Source organism: Oncorhynchus gorbuscha, linkage group LG07 (genome assembly GCF_021184085.1).
Source record: "Oncorhynchus gorbuscha isolate QuinsamMale2020 ecotype Even-year linkage group LG07, OgorEven_v1.0, whole genome shotgun sequence".
NCBI classification, from domain to species: domain Eukaryota; kingdom Metazoa; phylum Chordata; class Actinopteri; order Salmoniformes; family Salmonidae; genus Oncorhynchus; species Oncorhynchus gorbuscha.
Window position 1 is genome coordinate 52,975,231 of NC_060179.1, and position 25,215 is coordinate 53,000,445.

Consider the following 25,215-nt stretch of genomic DNA (forward strand, 5'->3'; position numbering starts at 1 on the left):
AAATAAATAAGACAAAAAAAACAGAAAACTTGAGCATGCATAACTATCTGGATGATAGCAGGGTGAACAGGCAGTGGTTCGGGTGGTTGATGTCCTTGATGATCTTTATGGCCTTCCTGTAACAACGGGTGGTGTAGGTGTCCCCCCCAAAGTCAATACTTTGTACCACTGTTGTGTCGTCCGCAAACTTGATGATTGAGTTGGAGGTGTGCGTGGCCACGCAGTCGTGGGTGAACAGGGAGTACAGGAGAGGGCTCAGAACGCACCCTTGTGGGGCCCCCGTGTTGAGGATCAGCGGGGAGGAGATGTTGTTGCCTACCCTCACCACCTGGGGGGCCCGTCAGGAAGTCAGGAAGTCCAGTATATATACAGAGGCTTGAGGTATTTTTCCTAGTATCATTTGTTGCCTACCACTTTGAAGATGCAAAATATTTTAATTCAATTTGAAATAAAGACAAAATAAATAAGACAAAAAAAAACAGAAAACTTGAGCATGCATAACTATCCCCCCCCCCCCCCCCAAAGTCAATACTTTGTAGAGCCACCTTTTGCAGCAATTATAGCTGCAAGTCTCTTGGGTATCTATAAGCTTGGCACATCTAGCCCCTGGGATTTTTGGCCATTATTCAAGGCAAAACTGCTCCTTCTCCTTGAAGTTGTATGGTTTGAGGACTGGGCTTTGACTTGGCCATTCCAAGATATTTAAATGTTTCCCCTTAAACCACTCGAGTGTTGCTTTAGCAGTATGCTTAGGGTCATTGTCCTGCTGGAAGGTGAACCTCCGTCTCTGTCTCAAATCTCTGGAAGACTGAAACAGATTTCCCTCAAGAATTTCCCTGTATTTAGCACCATATATCATTCCTTAAATTCTGACCAGTTTCCCAGTCCCTGCCAATGAAAAACATCTCCACAGCTTGATGCTGCCACCACCATGCTTCACTATGGGAATGGTGTTCTCAGGGTGATGAGAGGTTTTGGGTTTGCGCCAGGCATAGCGTTTTCCTTGATGGCCAAAAAGTTCAATATTAGTCTCATCTGACCAGAGTACCTTCTTCCATATGTTTGGAGAGTCACCCACATTCCTTTTGGCGAACAACAACGTGTTTGCTTATTTTTTTCTTTAACTTCTTATGGTATAGGGGACGGTTGCGTCCCACTTGGGAAAAAAACAGGGAAAATGCAGCGCGGCAAATAAAAAAAACGACATAAAACTCAAACTTTCATTAAATCACACGTAAGATATTCAATTAAAGCTACACTCGTTGTGAATCCAGCCAACATGTCAGATTTTAAAAACACTTTTCGGCGAAAGCATAAGAAGCTATTGTCTGATGATAGCCCAATAGTAAACAAAGAGGGTAGCATATTTCAACCCTGCAGGCGCCACACAAAACGCTGAAATAAAATATAAAACATGCATTACCTTTGACGAGCTTCTTTTGTTGTCACTCCAATATGTCCCATAAACATCACAATTGGTCCTTTTGTTCGATTAATTCCATCCATATATATCCAAATGTCCATTTATTTGACATGTTTGATCCCCCAAAAAAACAGCTTCCAAAAGTTGCCTGTAAACTTTGCCAAAACATTTCAAACTACTTTCGTAATACAAGTTTAGGTATATTTAAACGTTGATAATCGATCAAATTGTAGACGGGTCTATCTGTGTTTAATACAGGAAGACAACAAACCATGCTACTTTTCACGTTTTGTGCACTCTCAACAGTGTTACCCAGTTCCTAGATGGCCTACTTCTTCATTGCACAAATGAATAACCTCAACCAAATTCCAAAGACTGGTGACATCCAGTGGAAGCGGTAGGAACAGAAAACAAGTGCCTAACAAATATCGTTTCCCAGTGAGGACTCACTGAACAAACAGAGACCTAAAAAACAGTTAGTCCTCAGTGTTTTGCCTGCTACATAAGTTATGTTATACTCACAGACATGATTCAAACAGTTTTAGAAACTTCAGAGTGGTGTCTATCCAATTTGTAAGTCGCTCTGGATAAGAGCGTCTGCTAAATGACTTAAATGTAAATGTAATATGCATATCCTAGCCTTTGGGCCTGAGTAGCAGGCAGTTTACTCTGGGCACGCTTTTCATCCGGACGTAAAAATACTGTCCCCTACAACAGTGAGGTTAAAGGGATAGTTCACCCAAATTACAAAATTGCATATTGTTTGCCTTACCCTCTAAGCCAGTGGTAACCAAACGGTCGGTTGTTCTTCAAGGCATCCCTAGCCGATCACCAAATGTTTCTGTAGAAAAGCCAATGATAAAGCTGTGTGCTCCTTTTTAATGTTTTTTTTGTATTGCGCTGTTGGCAGTAGGTGCACTTGATTCAGAAGCCCTGTGTGCTGTGAAGACAAAGTGTTCAAATTTTGAACCATGTCATTTGTTTGATGGAACAAACTCTGCTTACCCGGTTGACCAGGAGAGCTGTGTCTAAATCAAGTGTGCCTACTGTACTGGCCAATCGGAAAGCCCAAATTACCATACCTACATCTTCCACGACCCCATAGCAATGTTTGATACTAGCCTATGGGAAATTTCATGATGTTTAAAACCATGACCAGAAAGAGTCTGTCAAAGAATATAGCAAAGAGCTGATTTTTTTACGAGTGAGTTAATGTTTAAGTTTTTATTCAGCACTGTCAACACTTTTACAAAACATAAAACATGCTTCTTATTTGTATTAACAGCTCATCGAGTCTATTTTAATATTGAGGAATATTTCATAGTAACAACATGAATTTGTGCATGAAGCAGGAATAAGGCGATGCGACTAGAGTGGAAGACGGTGTCCCCTCTCTCTGTTCAGGGTTTATTCATTCTTCCGATTCTGTTGTAAAACGTTTCTTTTAACAGAAAGCACACTGAATGAAACGAGGAGAGACCTACCTCCATTTGTCCAATAGAAACTCTTGTTTTAGTTGCAAAACGAAATGATTTGCAGCTGTTTGACAGAATGAATACACCCCAGTCTCACCTGAGGAAAAGAGAGAGCAGGGACCATAAGAGGCAGACCCTCTGCTGTTCTCTCCTTCCACTGAGACTGACCATCAGATGCAGGTACCATCAGCCCAGTAAAATAAAAAAGCTAATTATTTGCTAATTATTTCAGGCCAAGAATAGTATGGACAAGGTATGAAACTAATCCGTGCCCTGGTTTAGTTTCCTTGGCACTCTTTTAACATGCTAATGTGACACAAATCCCACTCAAGTCATGGGACCAATATTTGCAGTTTTCATACATCATGTACAAATCATCCAAATGTATCTAAAATTGTTAAGCTCAACATAGTCACTTATAGATGATGACTTGAATGGGATTTGTCCCACAGAGGCTAAAATGTTTTCATGTGGAAACAGTGCTAGGTAAACTAAACTAAACCATGAATTGCTGTCATACCTTGTCCATAGAATGCTTACTGGGTAAGGAACCCAATATGTCCATTTTGTAATTTGGGTGAGCTATCCCTTTAAGGTCAACGACATCATGAACTTCACCCAGTACCAGGACATTTTGGCCAAACACCTGGTTGTCTCTGTCAGGAGGTTGAAACTTGACAGTAAGTGGATCTTCCAGTAAGACAATAACCCCACGCACACATCAAAATCTGCAAATAAATGTCCACAAAATCAACATCAGTCTCTGGACTTGAACCCCATTTTAAACCTGGGTTTTGAATTGAAGAAAGCAGTCCATAAGCATAGACAAAGGATGTCAAGGATCTGGAAAGATTCTTTATGGAGGAATTGTCTAAGATCACTCCCAATTTTTTCTCCAATCTCCCAAAAACATGTTAGAAAAATGCTCAATGCCGTTATCCTCGCAAGATGAGGTTTTGAAAATAGGGTTGTCAATAGTTTTGCCCCTCATACATTTTGCAAAAATAAATTATTACTCATTTAACAAATTCTCTTTCTCTGAGCAATTGAATTAGTTTAAAATAATATAATTTTCCAGTTTCTTTTCCATAAAATATAGCTCAGTATTTGGATTATTTCTCACCTACTGTCTTTTTTGCTCATCTTTACCAAGGGTGCCAATAATTTTGGGCTTGACTGAATTTGTCTCAGAGAAATTGGCCTGTACCTAGCACAGTGACGTTGGTTCAAACATGCAAACTGATTCAACCACAATATTAATTGGCTCACATGCTGACCAGACCGGACACGTCGCGTGCACGAGCGTCGCAAAATAAATGTAGAAATCCATGTTATTCAATTATTGCACCCACACTGCCCACGTGCGCCAACGAGCGTCTGCGATGCCAATGGCTAAAATAGAAGTCATTCCTATTTCTGATGCAGATCGCGCTGCAAGTTCTGCCTCTCCCATCTCCTCATTGGTTTATAGAAGCAGGTACCCACGTGCCATCTCCTCATTGGTTATACCCACGTGGGTGATTGAAAGACTAAATGTTTTGCCGGTCGTCGTGGTAATACTTTGAAAGTGTAGATGCCAGTTACTATATAAGTTCATAGATGAAAAGCCTGGAAGGAGAAGAGATGACTGGAAACGATTCAGTTGGCCGTTTTATGTGTGGATTAATTGTCGGAGTACCTGTGCATTTCAGGTAAAATAACAACTCAATGTTTATATCCCAGGACAAATTAGCTAGCAACAGCAAGCTATCTAAATAGGACAAATTAGCTAGTAAGTGCAACCTAACTAGCTAAATTGCCATACATGTTTAATGCTTTTCGACCTGTCCCCAAAGTAATGTAATTGGTTCATAGTTTGTTTTGATATTTTAACCTGCATGTCATGATCACGTTTGGTTTAGGGGACAAAATAAATGTATGCACGATAGCGCACGCACACAGCCAATTTGGGTTCCATGTTAGGGAGTGCACCGGTTTCATTATGGACTTGATATTAAAGGACTATTTAAAGCAGGATGGCGCTGACAGAGATGGTCGCCTTTCTTCGATTCCTTTGGAAACTACGCAGTATTTCGTTTTTTTAATGTATTATTTCTTACATTGTTAGCTCAGAAAATCTTAAGTGTTATTACATACAGCCAGGAAGAACTATTGGATATAAAAACGACGTCAACTTACCAACATTATGACCAGGCATACGACTTTCTCGAAGCGAATCCTTTGTTCGGACCTCCACCCAGGACAGTGGATCTAATCTCAGAAGCCGACCCAAAAGATGACTTGTGTCCTGCATAAAGTAGATGTCCTAAATGACTTGCCAAAACTATAGTTTGTTAACAAGAAATATGTGGAGTGGTTGAAAAACTAGTTTTAATGACTCCAACCTAAGTGTATGTAAACTTCCAACTTCAACTGTAGATATTATTATTCCTCCCTTTAGATGTGTGTATTAGGTCGTTGTTGGGGAATTGTTAGATTACTTTTGATATATTACTGCACTGTTGGATCTAGACGCACAAGCATTTCACTACACTCACATTAACATCTGCTAACCATGTGTATGTGACCAATCACATTTGATTTGACAGTTGGTCTTGTCATGACACTGAGACCTCACTCTAGAAATTGAAACGATATTATCTCTCTCTTTCTGCCTCCCTCTCTCTCTCCTCACAGGGACATATCACAGGTCTCACAGGAACAATGGATTTCAAAGCGAATGGATCCAATTCTCACGTTCAGTTTGAAATTCTGGGCACCAGCTTCAGCGAGACGTTTGGAAAAGACGTGAAAAGGGTGAGTATGATGATTCCGCTACTGATGTGCATTCCTCCGTTGGCTCAAGATGGCTTTATGTCTGACAGATATTTTTGAGTTTGTTCTCCTCTGCGCAGTTCTGAAGCTACGGACCTCTGTGGTACTACCCAGTGGTATTGCAGCACAGCAAGCCTCTACAAAGTAGTCAGTAAACCATTTCTTTAAAACAGAGGAGGTTATGGCCCATAAATTGCTGGCAGCGATCTCTGAGGTGTCTTGGGTTGGGTTTCATAGCACACAGAAATTGAAAGTGTGGAAACCCTGTGGAATATGGTGCAGTCCTTGAGGCAAAGCATACACAACAATCTGCCAGGATACTGTTGGGTGTCTCTTTGAATTGTACTGAGAAATGTAATATACTCTACAATATCTAGGTTATTTCTACATTGATGGAAAAAAAATAGGTTAACCGGCATGATCAAAAGTCTCTATGTAGGTCTGTGTTCTATAATGCAAATTGTCATCGGTGGTGGAAAAAAAACAATTGTCATATTTGAGTAATAGTAAAGACACCTTAACAGAACATGACTCAAGTAAAAGTGAAAGTCACCCAGTGTAACGATGTTTGCTGAGAGTCAGGAAGCAAGTTCAGGGAGTGAGTGTTTTAATAAATAAATACAACCTTGTACAAAATAAGAAACACGAACACAGACATGATACAGGAACAGAAACAATAACGCCTGGGGAAGGAACCAAAGGGAGTGACATATAGAGGGAAGGTAATCAGGGAAGTAATGGAGTCCGGGTGAGTCTGATGACGCGCAGGTGCGCGTAACGATGGCGACAGGTGGGCGCCATAACGAGCAGCCTGGTGACCTAGAGGCCGGAGAGGGAGCACACGTGACACCCAGCAAAATTCTACTTGAGTAAACGTCAATGTATTTGATTTTAAATACACTTAAGTATTAAAGTAAATGTAATTGCAAAATATACTTAAGAATCAAAAGAATAAAACATTTGAAATTGCTTATATTAAGCAAACCAAAATGGCACAATTGTATTTTAGTTTTAAAATTGTGGATAGCCAGGGGCACACTACAAAATTAGGAACACATTAGGAACACCTTCCTAATATTGAATTGCACCCCCCTTTTTGCCCGCAGAACAGCTTCATTTCATTGTGGCATGGACTCTAAAAGGTGTTCCACAGGGATGCTGGCCCATGTTGACTCCAATGCTTCCCACAGTTGTGTCAAGTTGGCTGGATGTCCTTTGGGTGGTGGACCATTCTTGATAAACATGGGAAACTGTTGAGCGTGAAAAACCCAGCAGTGTTGGAGATCTTGACACTCAATATTAGTGTTCCTAATTTTTTGCACACTCATGGTATATAAACACAGGAAAATCTGTTTTTTTGACTGCACTGGGACTTTAAGACATAAACACACCAATGTGTAGCCTCTCATATGTTAACATACTCCTATACTGCTGTGCCATTATTGCATTTCTATTGCACACATTATTTCATCTAATGTAGTACTGTGCTTTTTTCTGATCAAACGCCAGTCAATACAGTGTCAATCATCCTGTAATGCCGACTGTAGGACAAGCAGCAACAGGGTCACTGTCAACACAGCACACACTGTATATGGCCGGGGAAGCACACACTGTAGGCTGTCTCTCAAGTAATACCCTATATTCCCCATATAGGGCATTATTTTCGACAAGGGTCCTATTCCGAACCCTCTGTGTGTCAAGTCAAAAGAAGTACACTCATTTGGGAATAGGGTATTAATTGAGACACAGACGCTGTCTGCTCCTCTGTCCCATTGGGGAGACTCCTCTGTGTCTCCTGACTAGAGTGTATTATGCGGTTACGCTCTTATGCTGAGATGCCTTCACTGGCGCTCGCTCAGGAGAGGACAGCCATCACTAAAAGGAGGGATGCCTGTCAGATGTAAACGTCATATGACTCCCCAAATAACAAGGCCATGCTCCATGACTGGGAGAAATGTCAGCCATTGCCCAACGGCGATTCGTCTTTGAATTGTTAGGGGGGAAAGTGTCGAAGAGTACTGTGTCTAGTAAATAGCCTGGTTTCAAGTGCTTTTCTTCTTTATATATTTGTTATTTTGTGACGTTTTATAGGTTTTTCGTATTGGTTGGTTTGTGTACCTTCCATCATGGAGAATAAGTCAAATAAATGGCATGGAAGTGGAATGAGTCAGACCTGTGGTAATGAAGATTTAATCACCCGGCATTCCAACTTGAATTATGAACCCGGCGTATCACATTATGGCCATTAGGGTCCACGGGCCCAAAGCCATAAGCCACACACACACGCGCGCGCACGCACGCACGCACGCACGCACGCACGCACGCACGCACGCACGCACGCACGCACACACACACACACACACACACACACACACACACACACACACACACACACACACACACACACACACCATTTTGCTGTGGCTCCTCTTCATCCCATGGACATGTATTACTTGTATGGAAAGGAAAGGACAGCTAATGGCACGTCAAGTGCACTCAGTCCTGTTGTTGTTCATTATTACTGGGCCGGTCTCCACCACTTTCCAACAAACTAGGCTATTACCCCCTGAGAAGAGATGAATATATTTAGCTAACTTAATCCTGCCTCTGGTATGGATTCTAATAGTCCTATGTCTGTTGTTTGACATCCGTCACGTAACCTTAGAAGTGTGGAGCTGTAAACACACAATGGTATAAACCCGTGACCAAGTGGTTACATATACTGAGAGGTTTTTAATGTTGTGTTACATGTTCCAAGCTGAAAATGTCTGTTTGGTTTCTTAATATTTTGCTCATCTTGGATTTTTCACATTCTCTTTATCTAAATCTCCATCTCCATCTGTACCTGTCGGCGCCTCTCCCAGGCTATTTTTCACAAAGCAAACGCTTCGCTCAGATGAAACGTCTCCATAGATTAGACCTAAATGGAGATTGAGACGTAAAGTCCCTATTTCTGTCTGTTGACTTCTCTCCCTTTTAACCACAACAGGGTTGACATTTCTCGCTTTGCTACCAGTTTCTTATTTCGACTGTTCTATTTCTGACCTACCCTTCTATTTCTCACCCACAGTTTTATTTTATATCCTATTTTACCCTGCATTATAACGTTTCAGGCTTTGAGCTCGGCACTATTGTCGTTGAGTGTAAATAAACACCCAAAACCTCTGTATTTGCTTAATACGAACCATTATTCGAATATATGATACGTCATGATGCATGTTGTTTACACCAATATGTATTCACACATACACTGAGTGTACAAATCATTAGGAAAACCTTCCTGATATTGAGTTGCACCCCTTTTTGCACCTCAGAACAGCCTCAACTCATCGGGTCGTGGGCTAAAAGGTGTAGAAATCGTTTCACAGGGATGCTGGCTCCAATGCATCCCACAGCTGTGTCAAGTTGCCTCGATGTCCTTTGGGTGCTGGACCGTAACTTGACACACACGGGAAACTGTTGCGCAGTTCATGACACACTCAAACCAGTGTGCCTGGCACCTACTGCCATGCCCCATTCAAAGGCACTTCAATTGTCCTGCCAATTCACCCTCTGAATTGTCTCAAGGCTTTAAAATCATGATTTAACCTGTCTCCTCCCTTTCAACTACACTGATTGAAGTGGATTTAACAAGTGATGTCAATAAGGGATCCTGGCTTTCACCCTGGATTCTCCTGGTCAGTCTATGTCATGGAAAGGTGTTCCTAATGATTTGTACATGTGTTTGCTTAGTAATCCCCAGCATTAAGCCCCAAGTGTTAAAGTTCAAGCTCACCACAGTTGAGTGCAGGAAGGAAGGTAGGTGAAAGCCCCTGTAAGTGTTAACCGTGAATTAGAAGACTTAGAACAGAGGATGCGTCATGATGCACATTGTTTACAACAGTACATGTTTACACATACGGCATCTGCTTCCCCAGGCTTAGTAGTCCCCAGTACTTGGCCCAAGCTTGGCAAGACCTTACTAAAAATGGAAACGTCACTCCGACATTCTCTCCTTACCGTCATTAACCTCTCGGTTAAGAGAGTGTGGCGAACGCATGAAACCTTTCATTTGAGAAACACTCGCACTCTCCCTACTGTTTTACCTCACGCTGCATCTCCCCATTCACTGAACCTTATACCAGCCAGGACAGTGGTGACAATAGAGACAAAATAAGGTATACACAAAGCAAGCGTTTAATTGCACAATTATCAGCTCTATATTATCACGTTTCAGGAGAAGACCCAGATGCAGACAGTGTGGAAGTAACACAAGTTTATTACTAGAACAGGGGGCAGGCAAAATGACAGGTCAGTAATTAGAGACAGAGGTCAGTAATTAGAGTCCATCAGGTTCAGAACGGTAGGCAGTCTCGGGGTCAGGGCAGGCAGAGGTCAATAATCCAGGGTGGTGTGACAAGGTACAGAATGGCAGGCCGGCTCAGGGTCAGGGCAGGCAGAATGGTCAAAACCGGGAATACTAGAAAACAGGAACTAGAAAAATACATGAGCAAGGGGAAAACGCTGGTAGGCTTGACAAACTCAACAAACTGGCAACAGACAGAGAACACAGAGAACAAATACACCGAGGATAATGGGGAAGATTGGTGACACCTGGAGGGGGGGGTGAAGACAAGCACAAAGACAGGTGAAGCAGATCAGGGTGTGACAGATATGTGTGAATTGTGCCCGAGCTAGCCAGCTATACTTTGATTTGGACTCACACTCCGTCCCTCCCGTGCTCCAATTTGCATGCTCCGAGCACGGTAGTATGCATTTTGAGATACAGACCATTTTTATCTGTTGAAAAATTAAGCCGTGATGTCACTGGTAGGCTAACAGCGTGAGTCAAGTATTGCGTGTATCATTCACATCACACAATTACGTGCTTTGAAGCGACTAGTCTAGCAGGTACAACGCAGTGTGGTGTACTAGAGCTGTGAGGAGCAGATAGGTCGGTGTTGCCTTTTGTCTGCATTATGGTGAGTCCCTACTGGGAGAGATAGTACAACACAACATGGCTCAGTCACAGAGCAAGAGTGGATCCCACCGGTGGTTCTAGGCCTGTGGATTAGATCTCAACCAGGACAGAGAGGTGTAATCTATGTTGGTTTGACACAGCGATAACGTTTTTTTGATTGGGGTTAAAGGAGAGGGGGAGAAAGTAATGGGAGGCACAAGTGTGTCAGACGGTCTCTGTACATACAGAGTCTTTGTGGTCTTTCAATGGAGAAACGGAGATAGGGATCTATCAGTGGGCTATTTCAAATATTAAAAGGGCTTATCGCCTTGTAGCACAGCTTTGATAAGATCTACAGGGATCCTGCTGGCTCTGAAGCCTGATAGGCTTGTTACAGTGGTAGTTCTGCCCACCGACAAGCAAAACATACAGGTTGATGTGCATCTCTTTCCTGGAGCAGAGCTGGATTACACAGACAGTCATTTGGAACATAATGGGATTTGACTGAATGGAAGTCGTTCTGAAATGAGTGCATTTCAAAGGAGAAGAAAAAGCAGGGCTTTCGTGACCATTTAAATCTCTAGCAAAAACAATTTGCTGTTCAGAAATCCTCAGTAATATATGCAAAATAATGACATGGGGATATTGTTGATTTTGCTTTTCACTTGTTAGTCCCTAGTAATATTTTGTGATTTCTTGATGAGTTGAGCTAGGTCTGCAAAGTTTTGAAAATAAACGAGAGCCTGATAATTTGTTTAAATTCACTGTAATAGAAGTGACATTGAATATCTCTGATACGTTTGAATCTGCAATAATTTGTGCTGCGGTAATTAGAGAAAAATAAACAGCGCATCTAAGCCACATCTATTGATGGTGGCAGTATTGTTATTTTTACTCCCCCGCCTGCATTTAAATGAACAAAGCACCACCAGCGTTCTAATCATTTCAATTCTTGCCACACACTAATTACACTTAGTTGGCAATGCTTTTCTGTGAACTGTCTCCAGAGATGTAACTTCCTGGGGGAGATTCAAAGATCAGAGACAGCATAATAATGAAATACACAGGAGTGGATTCAACACCAATACACCATTTCATCAACAGTATATTCTTTGTCTTCTCAGAGTGGTTTCTGCATGCTTTCCAAAGAAGTGGAGAGTAGAGTTGATATTCCTCTTTAAGCCTATACTTTCTATAGCTAGAAATGAAGGTGCCCTGCCTGACTACACTGTTAGAGAAGCCTGGGGGTTCATAAACATTGATGGAAGAGAACATCAATTAAATGGTTGTGCTTTTCTCTCTCCGCCTAGACTCAGAGCGTGACTGAGTTGAGCCACATTGGACCTGATGATGCAAACTTAAGCAGCGCTGCCACATGGCTAAAGGGAAGCATTTAATCATTCACTACCGGTTAGTTACTTGTAAACAAACACAGTTTGACCAACACTTACGTAGCCTGTCTATTTCCATGAACTATTAACTCAAAATCGAGTGATTCCCTGTCTTCTAACAATCCAAATATATTCCTAACTCCCCCTTTGGTTTTATGATATTGTTATACACATTCATCCAGACGATCTTCTCTGTCATAGCAGTAATCCATCAAAGCCTCAATGTAATTTTGATCATCCGGGAAGAGTTGGCCAGCGGGCGTGTGTGATACATTGACGTGGGGTTCAGCTATCCTGACAGATAGTCACACCAGTATCCTCTCCGCCTCGAGCAGTTTTTAGATCATTTCTGTGAAAGGACATGTATTAAAGGACGGGCACAGCAGGTGTGAAGTGGAGGCAAGCGGGGCATTTAGCTCCGTCGCCCACTCAAAGCAGTGTCACAGATGACTGAGAGGCCTGACATTTTTACAAAGGGAAGAGGAATGGAAGCGCATGCTTGGCGAGGCATAGACCCACCATTGAGCTGTCCACCTTGAGAGCAGGATACGCTTCCATCCCTCAGAGCCTAGTTCCTATCGAGGTTTCTTCCTAGGTTCCTGCCTTTCTAGGGTGTTTTTCCTAGCCACATTATAAGTAATTTATGACAACCTCTGATTTAAAAAGGGCTTTAGAAATACATTTGATTGATTGATTGTCTGACCTGTATGTCTGACCTGTCTGCTGATCAGAAAGTGTTCCCTGTGGACTAGGATAGCAGTCTAATGGCGTCAGCATGCTTCAGTTCAGTGAATGACAACAAAGATTGTATTGAAGAATCCCTACTTTTACCAATCACCGACGAAGGGGCGTAGACTTCGGCTCCGAACTTCGGTTTGTCTCCAGAAAAAAAAAATGTGTGCGCTCGAACAACCCCTGATCGAAGTCCAAAACAAAGAAACGCATCACAATGTCATCATACATGCACGAACTCTACCGAACTGTTTCGGCTTGGAAGCATGCGCCTTAAGCCGCTGCCTCCAGATCACATATCAGCATGCGTTCCAATCCAGCACATTGTTAATTTAGCACACTCTCCTTTATATATCCTCTCGACCTCTGTCCTATCCAATCAAACAAATAAATATGTGAGTAGTGGGACTTCCCCATTCCTTTAAAAGGAAAATAGAGCACTCCCATACAATAGGAGGATATGGGACTTCCTGTAGAACAGGAAAGAGTACTATCATGGCCGTACTGAGAGTCAGTGGCGTCAAGTACAATGCTAGGGGCTAATGGTGACCATTGCCCACTGAGCATTTGGCACTGGAAAAACTAGTGGAACTGACTTTCCTCTTAAAACACAAGGGTACAATATGAAATGATTTTCTGTCCTTTGCACATGTCTGAGATTCTACATTATGTGCACAGAGTTCATCATGATTTCTGTTCAAACAGCTGTTAGAACCCTAGAGTTTGACACGACATCACAGTTGAGTTACCTTCCGAGGCAGAAACCATGGTCCGTTCATGTGCAGGATTGAAATGTACCCGGGTCGATATAGATTATGAAGTTCAACATGGCGGATCACAATGAAAGCCATTGAAAATTGACCCATCCGATCTGATTGGATGATTTATGCTGTTTCCTCACTACCGTTATTATGAGGCCTTCATTGTGGTTGAGGCTGGGGTTGTAATAGATATTGACTTTATGCTGTGAGACTGTCATGGGTTTAAAGCAGTAGGCTACAGAGCCACTGATTTCTCTATGATTTTCGATAGGTGTTTTGCTATTTCTGTTTACTGAGATCCATGTATTTGTTCTTCAAGAAAACTCGCTTCCTTTGATGAATACGTTGCAGTTTGTAATGTGACTGCAGGGCATACAGTGCCAATAACACATTTGTAAAGTGACTCACTCAAAATGTGATACACTAAATTAGCTGCCTTTTTAAAGTGTATCATTTTCCCTGTGCCTCTGGCTTGGAAAGTAATTGTTTCAATTAATTAAAGAAAGAAATGAATCATAATCATAATCACAGAGGTACAGTAGTAGGTTATAGTTTCATTAGTTGACATAGTAGTTTCGGCATCTTAAGTATGGTTTCAACAATTCCATGGTGTTTGGTACTGCTGCAGGCCATAATGTACATAAATCCCTAATGACTTAGAGATCACCAACAGGACGGCTGAGAATATCTGCATCGGAATAATGGTCTTCTCTCTGAGCTCAGGCTGCTCATAGGGAAGCAATATTTTCCTAGTTAGCCTTTCTTTGTATGCCAGTGGGGCTACAGTAGCTCAGGCACATTCATCCTGATGAAAAGGTGTACATTAGTATATGAAGAAAGCATGGAACCCTTTACATTTAAGATGGTTACCATGGTGAGGTTTTCACTAACTGGTGAAATGGATGGTAATAGACACTCACCTGCCAGTTTATTAGGTACACCCATCTAGTACCAGGTCGGACCCCTCTTCACCTCCAGAACAGCCTGAATTCTCCCCATCCGTGACAAGGATCAACGAGTTGTGCGTTCTGAGATGTCGTTCTGCTTGTGGCCTGCCTGTTACCTTGCACAATTCTTGGCATTCTCCTTCGACCTCTCTTATCAACGAGCTGTTTTCGCCCAAAGGACTACCGCTGACTGGATGTTTTTAGTTTGTCGCACTATTTTAGGTAAACCCTAGACACGGTCATACGTGAAAAGCCCAGGAGGGCAGCCGTTTCTGAGGTACTGGATCCGTTGCGCCTGACACCGATGAGCATACCACGCTCAAAGTTGCTAAGGTTACTCGTTTTGCCCATTCCAACTGAATTTCTCGATGCCTGTCTGCTTGCTTTATTTAAGAAGCCACGGCCACATGACTCACTGTATGTAGGAGCGATACGTTTTTGTGAACGGGGTGGTGTACCTAATAAACTGTATATATTGTGTTGTAATATACACTGAGTGTACAAAAAATTAAGAACATCTTCCTAATATTGAGTTGCCACCTCTTTTGGCCTCAGAAAAGCCTCAATTTGTCGGGGCATGGACTCTACAATGTGTCGAAAGTGTTCCACAGAAATACTGGCCAATGTTGACTCCAGTGCAGCCCACAATTGTGTCAAGATGGCTGGATGTCCTTTGGGTGGTGGAGCATGCTTGATACACACGGGGAAACACCCAGCAGCATTGCAGTTCTTGACTCAAACCTGTGTTCCTGGCAGCTACTACCGTAACCTCTTCAAAATGCACTTAAATATTTTGCCTTGCCCATTCACCATCTGAATGGCATACATCCACAATCCAGGTCTCAGTTGTTTCAAGGCTTAAATCCCCCCCCCCATCATCTACACTGATTGAAGTGGATTAAAGTGACATTGACAAGGGATCATAGCTTTCACCTGGATTCCTCTGGTCAGCCTATGTCATTGATGTCAATGTGTTGTACACTGGGTGTAGTTCAGTAAACATCTGTAGAGTGACTGCATGCATAGGGCTTATCACTGAGTGTATGTGTGTTTGTATCGCCCTATGCTTGTTTATGTTTGTGTACTGCATGCCTCTATGCTTGGAAGTGCTGTAAAATAACAATTATCCTACGTGGTCCGTTTAATAGCGTAATAATGACGTTAGGCTGAAGATTAAATTGGAAATGAACTGTTATTAAATCTGAGGGTTAATCTTCGAAATCTGGTCATGTTTAAGCATTCTTTCAAACGAAAGTGAACCGTTTTATTGGGCTGGGTTGTGTTTATTGATTTTTGAATGTGTGTCACATCATTGTGTGAAATTGTTCATAAAATGATATGAGTTTAATCAGCTTTATTGCTGTGGTGATGGGTCACACACGCATTCACCCATGCGCATACTAACAGACACACGCACACACGCACGCACGCACAACCCGTGAATGGACCTCTTTATACTGTAGGTAACCCATGATAAGATCTGGTATCCATGACACACATACACTGAATGTACAAAAATTTTGAACTCTACTCTTTCTATGACATAGACTGACCAGGTGAATCCAGGTGAAAGCTATGATCCCTTATTGATGTCACTTGTTAATCCACTTCAATCAGTGAAGATGATGGGGAAGAGACAGGTTAAAGAAGGATTTTTAAGCCTTGGGACAATTGAGAGATGGATTGTGCACGTGTGCCGTTCAGAGGGTGGATTGGCCAGACAAAAGATTTACGTGTCTTTGAACGGTGTATGGTATTAGGTGCCAACTCAATATCAGGAAGATGTTCCTAACGTTTGGTATACCCAGCATATGGAGGTGCTCTGTACAATTTCAACTGACCAAACGGTTTGACCAGTGAGCCCAATCCTCTCTGTTTGTGTTTAATTTCAGCCAGAGGAATTGTCCACCTGGCCATGCTGTCAGAAACACAAATGTCATATCAAGTAATCAATGAAGCAGCCAGGATGGTGGACTGCAATAGGCCACCTGAGCAAAGCAGATTTCTCACCAGGATCAAACATGGTTGCAGGACACACACACACACGCACGCACGCACGCACGCACGCACGCACGCACGCACACACACACACACACACACACACACACACACACACACACACACACACACACACACACACACACACACACACACACACACACACACACACACACACACACACACACACACACACACACACACACACACACACACTCTAGCGTAGATCAAGAGAGGGAAATCTATTTAGTTTATTTTTTTCTTCTTTAACTATAACTCTGTGCATTAGCATGGCTCTACCTCAGTCAGCTGTTACCAAGGTAACTGTTTCCCCCCCTTCTATCTATCTATCACTCACCGGCCACCTCCAAAAAACATGTAAATGGATTAAATTAGTAGTCGACGATGCCCTTTTCATATTACGAAATTAATTACTGGGGAATCTTTAAGAGGCTTTAATATCAGCTTTTCTTTGGTTGGCATATCAAAAAGTGTCTGGTGGAGATGGATTTTGGTGGGTAATTCTGTGTGATTGACAGCCTGAAAGATAGAACTAGGTCATGGAGAGATTGCTCTCTTTTCTGGGAAAAACATAATTGAACACTTGTTATCGACACACATTTATGAAAGTCTCGATCTCTCTGTCTCTCTCTTCTCTCTCTTAGCTGGCTACGTGGGACTCAGTCCATGGTCTGAATGGGAGCCTGAAGGAGAGTCGCATTGAGAACGGCATGCAAGGAGTGACGGTCAAAGTAGTAACACTACTGGTAAGGAACAACTTGTGACGGTGTTGTGCTGTGAATTGCAAACATGATCAATGGGGTTCCACTTGTGTGGAACACTGCTGCCCGAAAACATAAGTATTTGATTCAGCACATTCACCCGAATTCATGTAACCTTTTTGATGTGATATTGTATCTGATTTGGTGTAGGAGGATCCCTTCGTCATGGTTGCTGAGAACATCCTTGGTCAGCCCAAGCGGTACAAAGGCTTCTCCATCGACGTGCTCGACGCCTTGGCCAAGATCCTGGGCTTCAAGTACGAGATCTACCAGGTGGCCGACAGCAAGTACGGCTCGCAGCTGCCTAATGGCTCCTGGAATGGAATGATCGGGGAGCTTATAAACAAAGTAAGGCTTTCTATATGGCCCGTGTAACCTTCCAACCTGCCACATTACCCCAAGGAAAAGAATGCCATTGGAGACCATTAACAAACACAGTTTCAACATGGTTTCAGTCCCAACTCGTCCCTGACTGACTGGGGGATGTTTGCTATCATTCTTCTCTGTCTGTCCCCATAGAGAGCTGACCTGGCCGTGTCAGCCATTACCATCACTCCAGAGCGGGAGAGTGCGGTGGACTTCAGTAAGCGCTACATGGACTACTCTGTGGGGATCCTGCTGAGGAAACCAGAGGAGAAGATCAACATCTTCTCACTGTTCGCTCCGTTTGACCTGGCCGTGTGGGGGTGTATCGCTGCAGCCATCCCCGTGGTGGGTGTTCTCATCTTCCTGCTAAGCAAGATGCAGTCACTGAGGACCCAGAATCCTCCAGTGCCACACCAGCAGCCCGCCACACAGGCGTCCAACTCCCTGTACAGTGCTATCTGGATAGTCTATGGAGCCTTTGTACAGCAAGGTAGGACTAACAACTCTCCTACATACTCATTTAGCTTTTATCTAAGGCAACATAGGCCATTTTATAGTAGAAAACTAATGATGTAATTTGTACGCATCAAATATTTAATGGGAAACATAAATGTTCATGTGCCTGTACTGTATGTGTTATTTGTGGGTCCCTTTAAAAATGCATGATTCATAAAAAAATATCCTCTGACTATTTATGCATGGATCAACATCTAAGCCGATTTAGGTAATGAAAGTGATCCTATGCGTTACAATGCCAACCATAAAGTTGCATATGCCATGAAAAAAAGTCCACACAGCTGTTTCTGAGCCTATGTTGCTGCCTCATACATGTCACACACAGTTATACAGTAGAGTTCTCATTGGACCTGAAAATTTGAGCTCGGTCCAACCTGTACATCATCACAGAAATGAAATGTGCCCGAACACCAAAAAAATACAGATTTCTAGAAAACAGTATATTGATTTAAACTGGTGTTGAGAATAATGCGGCGGAGGTGGGCGGCATCGGAGTGAGGAGATGAGGAGACGAGGAGACGAGGAGAAAGCCCTTGGGCCTAGAAAAAGCGCAGGGTGGAAAACTCTTAGTTATGATTGACTGAATTACGCACATATTGGTATGAAGTAAACTTATGCAATTGAAGGCATGTATCAAATTCTTGCTTTCACTGAAACTCCCAAAGTCATATCCAATTGTAATACTAATTTAAAGCAAGTCATGTGTGGTCACCTAGATGATCATTTCAGCACCGTTTTGATTGGGATGCTTCAAGACGGGGACTTGTCGTGATAAATCAATCAATGTCCGATTTGTTTCACAGAATATCCGTTTGGATATTTTTTAAGAATTAGGTTGGGAAATGTCAGCTAAGTTGAGGTGAGTGCTCATGATCATCATTATTCTACTTTGCTCATATATTAGCTGATCAGAACATAATGCTATCATGTTATGTAGTTTCACAAGTGGATTTTGCTCTTCAGTCGCGTAGTAGGCTGTCCAACTCTCAACCGAAAGCCTGTGACTTGTCTGATACTCAATCAATGTGATTTTGCTTTACTGAATCTCCATGTAAGGGATTTCTTCCATTGACGGAGAGGCGGACCAAAGCGCAGCGTGGTTGTTTTGATTCATGTTTTAATAAATCACTTCACATGAACAAACTAACAAAAACAAGAACCGTGAAAACCCAAAACAGCCCTATCTGGTGCAAACACAGAGACAGGAACAATCACCCACAAACACACAGTGAAACCCAGGCTACCTAAGTATGATTCTCAATCAGAGACAACTAATGACACCTGCCTCTGATTGAGAACCATACTAGGCCAAAACATAGAAATACCCCAAAACATAGAAAAACAAACATAGACTGCCCACCCAACTCACGCCCTGACCATACTAAATAATGACAAAACAAAGGAAATAAAGGTCAGAACGTGACACTCCGTCTGTATATTTGGTTTATTGATTTTTCGGGTGTGCAAGTGAAGGTGGTAGCTGATTTACTTGTTTGCTCATCTATCACTGATCAGAAGCACAGAGCATGAAATAATGTAGAGGAAATCAAGTGTATTATTTTGCTATTGACTCCTGTAATTAATCTTCATTTATCCACCGTCGAGCTGTACGAGCGCGTGCTGTTTTATTTTTTATCTTAACGTAACTTAGCCTACTTCAATATAATAATCAATCAATCAATCAATCATTACATCATGACACAGCACACGAGTCATTCAGAACTTTAAATACAATCAAGTCATGTTTTTATTATTTTGAAATGAAATAGCAAAGAAGCCTTGAGAAATAACTACATTTTCTGCCAAACATCCATTTGAATAAATTACTCAAAAGCCCTGTGTTTTGAATGCATGTTTGATTAGCAAAACAGTTGAATCAGTTAAGGGTCTACTTTTAATAGTAGGGTGTACATAGGGTGTTCAGATGTGTCGACGTTAACAGATGCCATTGGACTATGGGCTTCTCTTGATTACTGAGATGCGCTGCATGTCGTGATCTTGTGGATCATCCTTCTCCCGAGTGCCCTCCACCCTATTCATATCGCAATTTGAAACACTGAAAAAGATCTGGGAACAAAAAAGTTTTGTCATGGCCACAGATTTCTCTGGCCCAGCCAATATTGGAATCCTGGCGCCTCTAGTGGCAGCTGCAGCTGAGCGAGAGACGGAGTAAGCTAAAAGGACACACAGTATTTTTCTTAACACAGCACGGCAAGCCCGAAACCGACCTGATTCAATTCACAGAATTTGAGGCCGGCCAGGTCTTACAAGTGAATTGATTCCTAATCACAAAAACAAGACCGGGCCCGGGCCGTCGGGTTCCGTCAGGTTCAGGCTGAGAACTCTAGTATACAGTCCATGTAACATAGTGATTGCATTTCAAGCTTGTTAAGCTCACAAGAACACAGTTAAAGTGCCTCTGGATGAAGAAAAGATAGGATATGTTGGTTGGAATCCAAGACTGGCAAAAGGACTAAATGAGTGTGTCAGCAAGTCCTGTTGAACCCCCAGGTGCATGTATTACCTCCTGGCGGAGAGCCCATTGAACCCTTTTAAGCCTTTGTCCTGTTGGTCCTTCGCTACTGGACACTATTTCAAGTGGACACTTTTTACTGTATGGGAAAACAATGGTTCGTTATAACCCCGTTTTTCCTTGAAAGTTATGGAACCTCTCTTTTTGTGAACAATTTGTTTTTTATTGGGTCACATACCTCTGGCGGCCCTACCCTATCGCCAAACCCATAATATATATTTAAAAAATATATTTAAAAAAAAGGTTTTAATCAAATTGAAATAAACTACACACACTACACTAGAATAGACACAGCGAAGTCATTTGCTAAAACAACACCGTCAAGTAAGCATTTTACATCACACACCTACATCATATCCAACAGTTTAGAGATTTCTGAGGCGCCTGCTTTCCATGGTTCCAAAGTGCTGGGACTGGCTTTATTCATACGGGCAGTGGATAACTCCAACATAATAACGTCCTGAAAGTATGCTAGCCATTTCCTCATACTGTATGAAGGTCATGTGATGGCAACCAACGCTGAACAACATGTTTTTCTGGCAGCAGTCAACCCAGCCAGCCAAACTTTTCACGGTTTCTCATTCAGCTGCATTCCTGTGTCATCGATAAGCAACAGCGGAATTGGTTCAAGGGGTACAGTTTCATAAATCACGTGAGAGAGAATATACAACACTTTTCTCCAAAATTCACAAGCCTCAGGACAATCCCTTATATGGGATTGTCAGGACAATCATTTAACATTTACATTTAAGTCATTTAGCAGACGCTCTTATCCAGAGCGACTTACAAATTGGAATCCCCGATATGTTTGTATGTGCCAAGTGTATTGAGGTTCGGTCGCAGTATAGGCTTTGAGCCTGTTTTGCATGAAATCTTACAAATCGTTTCCAGTGCGATCTATGACAAAGTTTAAAATGAATTAATTGATGGTTTGGGTTCATTGATGAGTGAAATATATTTTCCCAGAAATTCTCCCAGCCAATAATTTTATTAGTTATTTTTTTATTTAACCTTTATTTAACTAGGCAAGTCCGTTCTTATTTAGAATGAAGGCCTACCCTAGCCAAACCCTAACCCGGATGGCGCTGGGCCAATTGTGCGCTGCCCTATAGGAATCCCAATCACAGCCGGTTGTGATACAGAATGGAATCGAACCAGGATCTGTAGTGATGCCTCTAGCACTGAGATGCAGTAGCTTCATAACCACGATGTCCCCTCCCCTCCAATAGCCTCATCATAGACAGACAAATCATGTACCCATGTTTTAACCATTGAAAGATCTTTATTTTTTTATTTTTTTTATTTCACCTTTATTTAACCCGGTAGGTTAGTTGAGAACAAGTTCTCATTTACAACTGCGACCTGGCCAAGAATAAAGCGCAGCAGTGCGACACAAACAACAACACAGAGTTACACATGGAATAAACAAACATACAGTCAATAATACAATAGAGAAAGTCTATATACAGTGTGTGCAAATGAGGTAGGATAAGGGGGGTGAGGCAATATATAGGCCATAGTGGCAAAATTATTACAGTATGGCAAATTAAACACTGGGGTGGTAGATGTGCAGAAGATGAGTGTGAAAGCAGCAGTACTGGGGTGCAAAGGAGCAAAATAAATTAAATAAATAACAATATGGTGATGAGGTAGTTGGATGGGCTATTTACAGATTGGCTATGTACACGTGCAGTGATCTGTGAGCTGCTCTGACAGCTGGTGCTTAAAGCTAGTGAGGGAGATACGAGTCTCCAGCTTCAGTGATTTTTGCAGTTCGTTCCAGTTATTGGCAGCATAGAACTGGAAGGAAAGGCGGCCTACGGAGGAATTGGCTTTGGGGGTGACCAGTGAAATATACCTGCTGGAGCGCGTGCTGCGCGTGGGTGCTGCTATGGTGACCAGTGAGCTGAGATAAGGTGGAGCTTTACCTAGCAACGACTTATAGATGACCTGGGGCCAGTGGGTTTGGCGATGGATATGAAGCGAGGGCCAGCCAATGAGAGCGTACAGGTCGCAGAGGTGGATAGTATATGGGGCTTTGGTGACAAAACAGATGGCACTGTGATAGACTGCATCCAATTTGCTGAGTAGAGGGTTGGAGGCTATTTTGTAAATTACATCGCCAAAGTCAAGGATCGGTAGGATAGTCCGTTTTACGAGGGTATGTTTGGCAGCATGAGTGAAGGATGCTTTGTCGCGAAATAGGAAGCCGATTCTAGATAAAATTTTGGATTGGAGATGCTTAATGTGAGTCTTCTTTAATAGTTGAAGATGAGAAGAAATAGCGGACACAAAACCTCTGGACGGGAATGTAAAAATTCACTCTATCACCGGGTGCCTTCCCAAACTTGTACCCCATGGGTCCCCATAGGCACAAAGCGCTGACCGCAGTCTAAGATATAGAAAGAATGACGCCCCTGGCAAATCAAAAGGAAGAGTTCCTGAAAACTAAATAGACCCTTTGAGTTGAATATATATCCCCTAGATTATTGACCCCTTTTTCAGACCAGGCTCTAGACTCAAAGGTTTATTACCGGAAATAATATTTATGGCATGGAGGGGTACGGAGATGCAACTTCCAATTACCACCTACACACTTCTCAACCTTTCTTAAGTTCTCTATTGTATTAGAAATAATAGAACCAAAATACAGCATGCATTTCTTATTAGATATACCAGAAAATGACACATCCTGCAGTCTAATAGGTAAAACAAGTTCTTCCCAAATAGTTCTCCAAGAGAATGAGGTAGACTGCTCAAACAATGATATGAGTGGGCATAACTGTAAACACAACAATTTGGTCATGTAAGTTCACCATAACGCTTCTGTCGTTGTAACACCTCAAACCTAATCTTTGGATGTTTGCCATTCCTAAGGTGTTCACGCATACGTTTATCAATCGTTCCCCAATCACCTACTGGTGGAGTGAGTGGGATCATCATACGTTTATCAATCGTTCCCCAATAGCCTACTGGTGGAGTGAGTGGGATCATCATACGTTTATCAATCGTTCCCCAATAGCCTACTGGTGGAGTGAGTGGGATCATCATACGTTTATCAATCGTTCCCCAATAGCCTACTGGTGGAGTGAGTGGGATCATCATACGTTTATCAATCGTTCCCCAATCACCTACTGGTGGAGTGAGTGGGATCATCATACGTTTATCAATCGTTCCCCAATAGCCTACTGGTGGAGTGAGTGGGATCATCATACGTTTATCAATCGTTCCCCAATCACCTACTGGTGGAGTGAGTGGGATCATCATACGTTTATCAATCGTTCCCCAATAGCCTACTGGTGGAGTGAGTGGGATCATCATACGTTTATCAATCGTTCCCCAATCACCTACTGGTGGAGTGAGTGGGATCATCATACGTTTATCAATCGTTCCCCAATCACCTACTGGTGGAGTGAGTGGGATCATCATACGTTTATCAATCGTTCCCCAATAGCCTACTGGTGGAGTGAGTGGGATCATCATACGTTTATCAATCGTTCCCCAATAGCCTACTGGTGGAGTGAGTGGGATCATCATACGTTTATCAATCGTTCCCCAATAGCCTACTGGTGGAGTGAGTGGGATCATCATACGTTTATCAATCGTTCCCCAATAGCCTACTGGTGGAGTGAGTGGGATCATCATACGTTTATCAATCGTTCCCCAATAGCCTACTGGTGGAGTGAGTGGGATCATCATACGTTTATCAATCGTTCCCCAATAGCCTACTGGTGGAGTGAGTGGGATCATCATACGTTTATCAATCGTTCCCCAATAGCCTACTGGTGGAGTGAGTGGGATCATCATACGTTTATCAATCGTTCCCCAATAGCCTACTGGTGGAGTGAGTGGGATCATCATACGTTTATCAATCGTTCCCCAATAGCCTACTGGTGGAGTGAGTGGGATCATCATACGTTTATCAATCGTTCCCCAATCACCTACTGGTGGAGTGAGTGGGATCATCATACGTTTATCAATCGTTCCCCAATAGCCTACTGGTGGAGTGAGTGGGATCATCATACGTTTATTAATCGTTCCCCAATAGCCTACTGGTGGAGTGAGTGGGATCATCATACGTTTATCAATCGTTCCCCAATAGCCTACTGGTGGAGTGAGTGGGATCATCATACGTTTATCAATCGTTCCCCAATCACCTACTGGTGGAGTGAGTGGGATCATCATACGTTTATCAATCGTTCCCCAATAGCCTACTGGTGGAGTGAGTGCGATCATCATACGTTTATCAATCGTTCCCCAATAGCCTACTGGTGGAGTGAGTGGGATCATCATACGTTTATCAATCGTTCCCCAATAGCCTACTGGTGGAGTGAGTGGGATCATCATACGTTTATCAATCGTTCCCCAATAGCCTACTGGTGGAGTGAGTGGGATCATCATACGTTTATCAATCGTTCCCCAATAGCCTACTGGTGGAGTGAGTGGGATCATCATACGTTTATCAATCGTTCCCCAATCACCTACTGGTGGAGTGAGTGGGATCATCATACGTTTATCAATCGTTCCCCAATAGCCTA

At 42.5% G+C, this 25,215-nt stretch overlaps 1 protein-coding gene across 2 annotated transcripts in view; it reads left to right on the forward strand.

Moving 5' to 3' along the window:
* LOC124040008 (glutamate receptor ionotropic, delta-1-like) overlaps window positions 1-25,215 on the forward strand; it is a 432,261-nt gene that overhangs the window by 363,982 nt on the left and 43,064 nt on the right. For both annotated transcript variants that reach the window (XM_046356698.1, XM_046356699.1), the window contains exons 8-11: window positions 5,575-5,694; window positions 17,146-17,247; window positions 17,413-17,610; window positions 17,782-18,118. In XM_046356698.1, coding sequence (XP_046212654.1) covers window positions 5,575-5,694; window positions 17,146-17,247; window positions 17,413-17,610; window positions 17,782-18,118 — 757 coding nt within the window. The remainder of the gene's footprint in view (window positions 1-5,574; window positions 5,695-17,145; window positions 17,248-17,412; window positions 17,611-17,781; window positions 18,119-25,215) is intronic.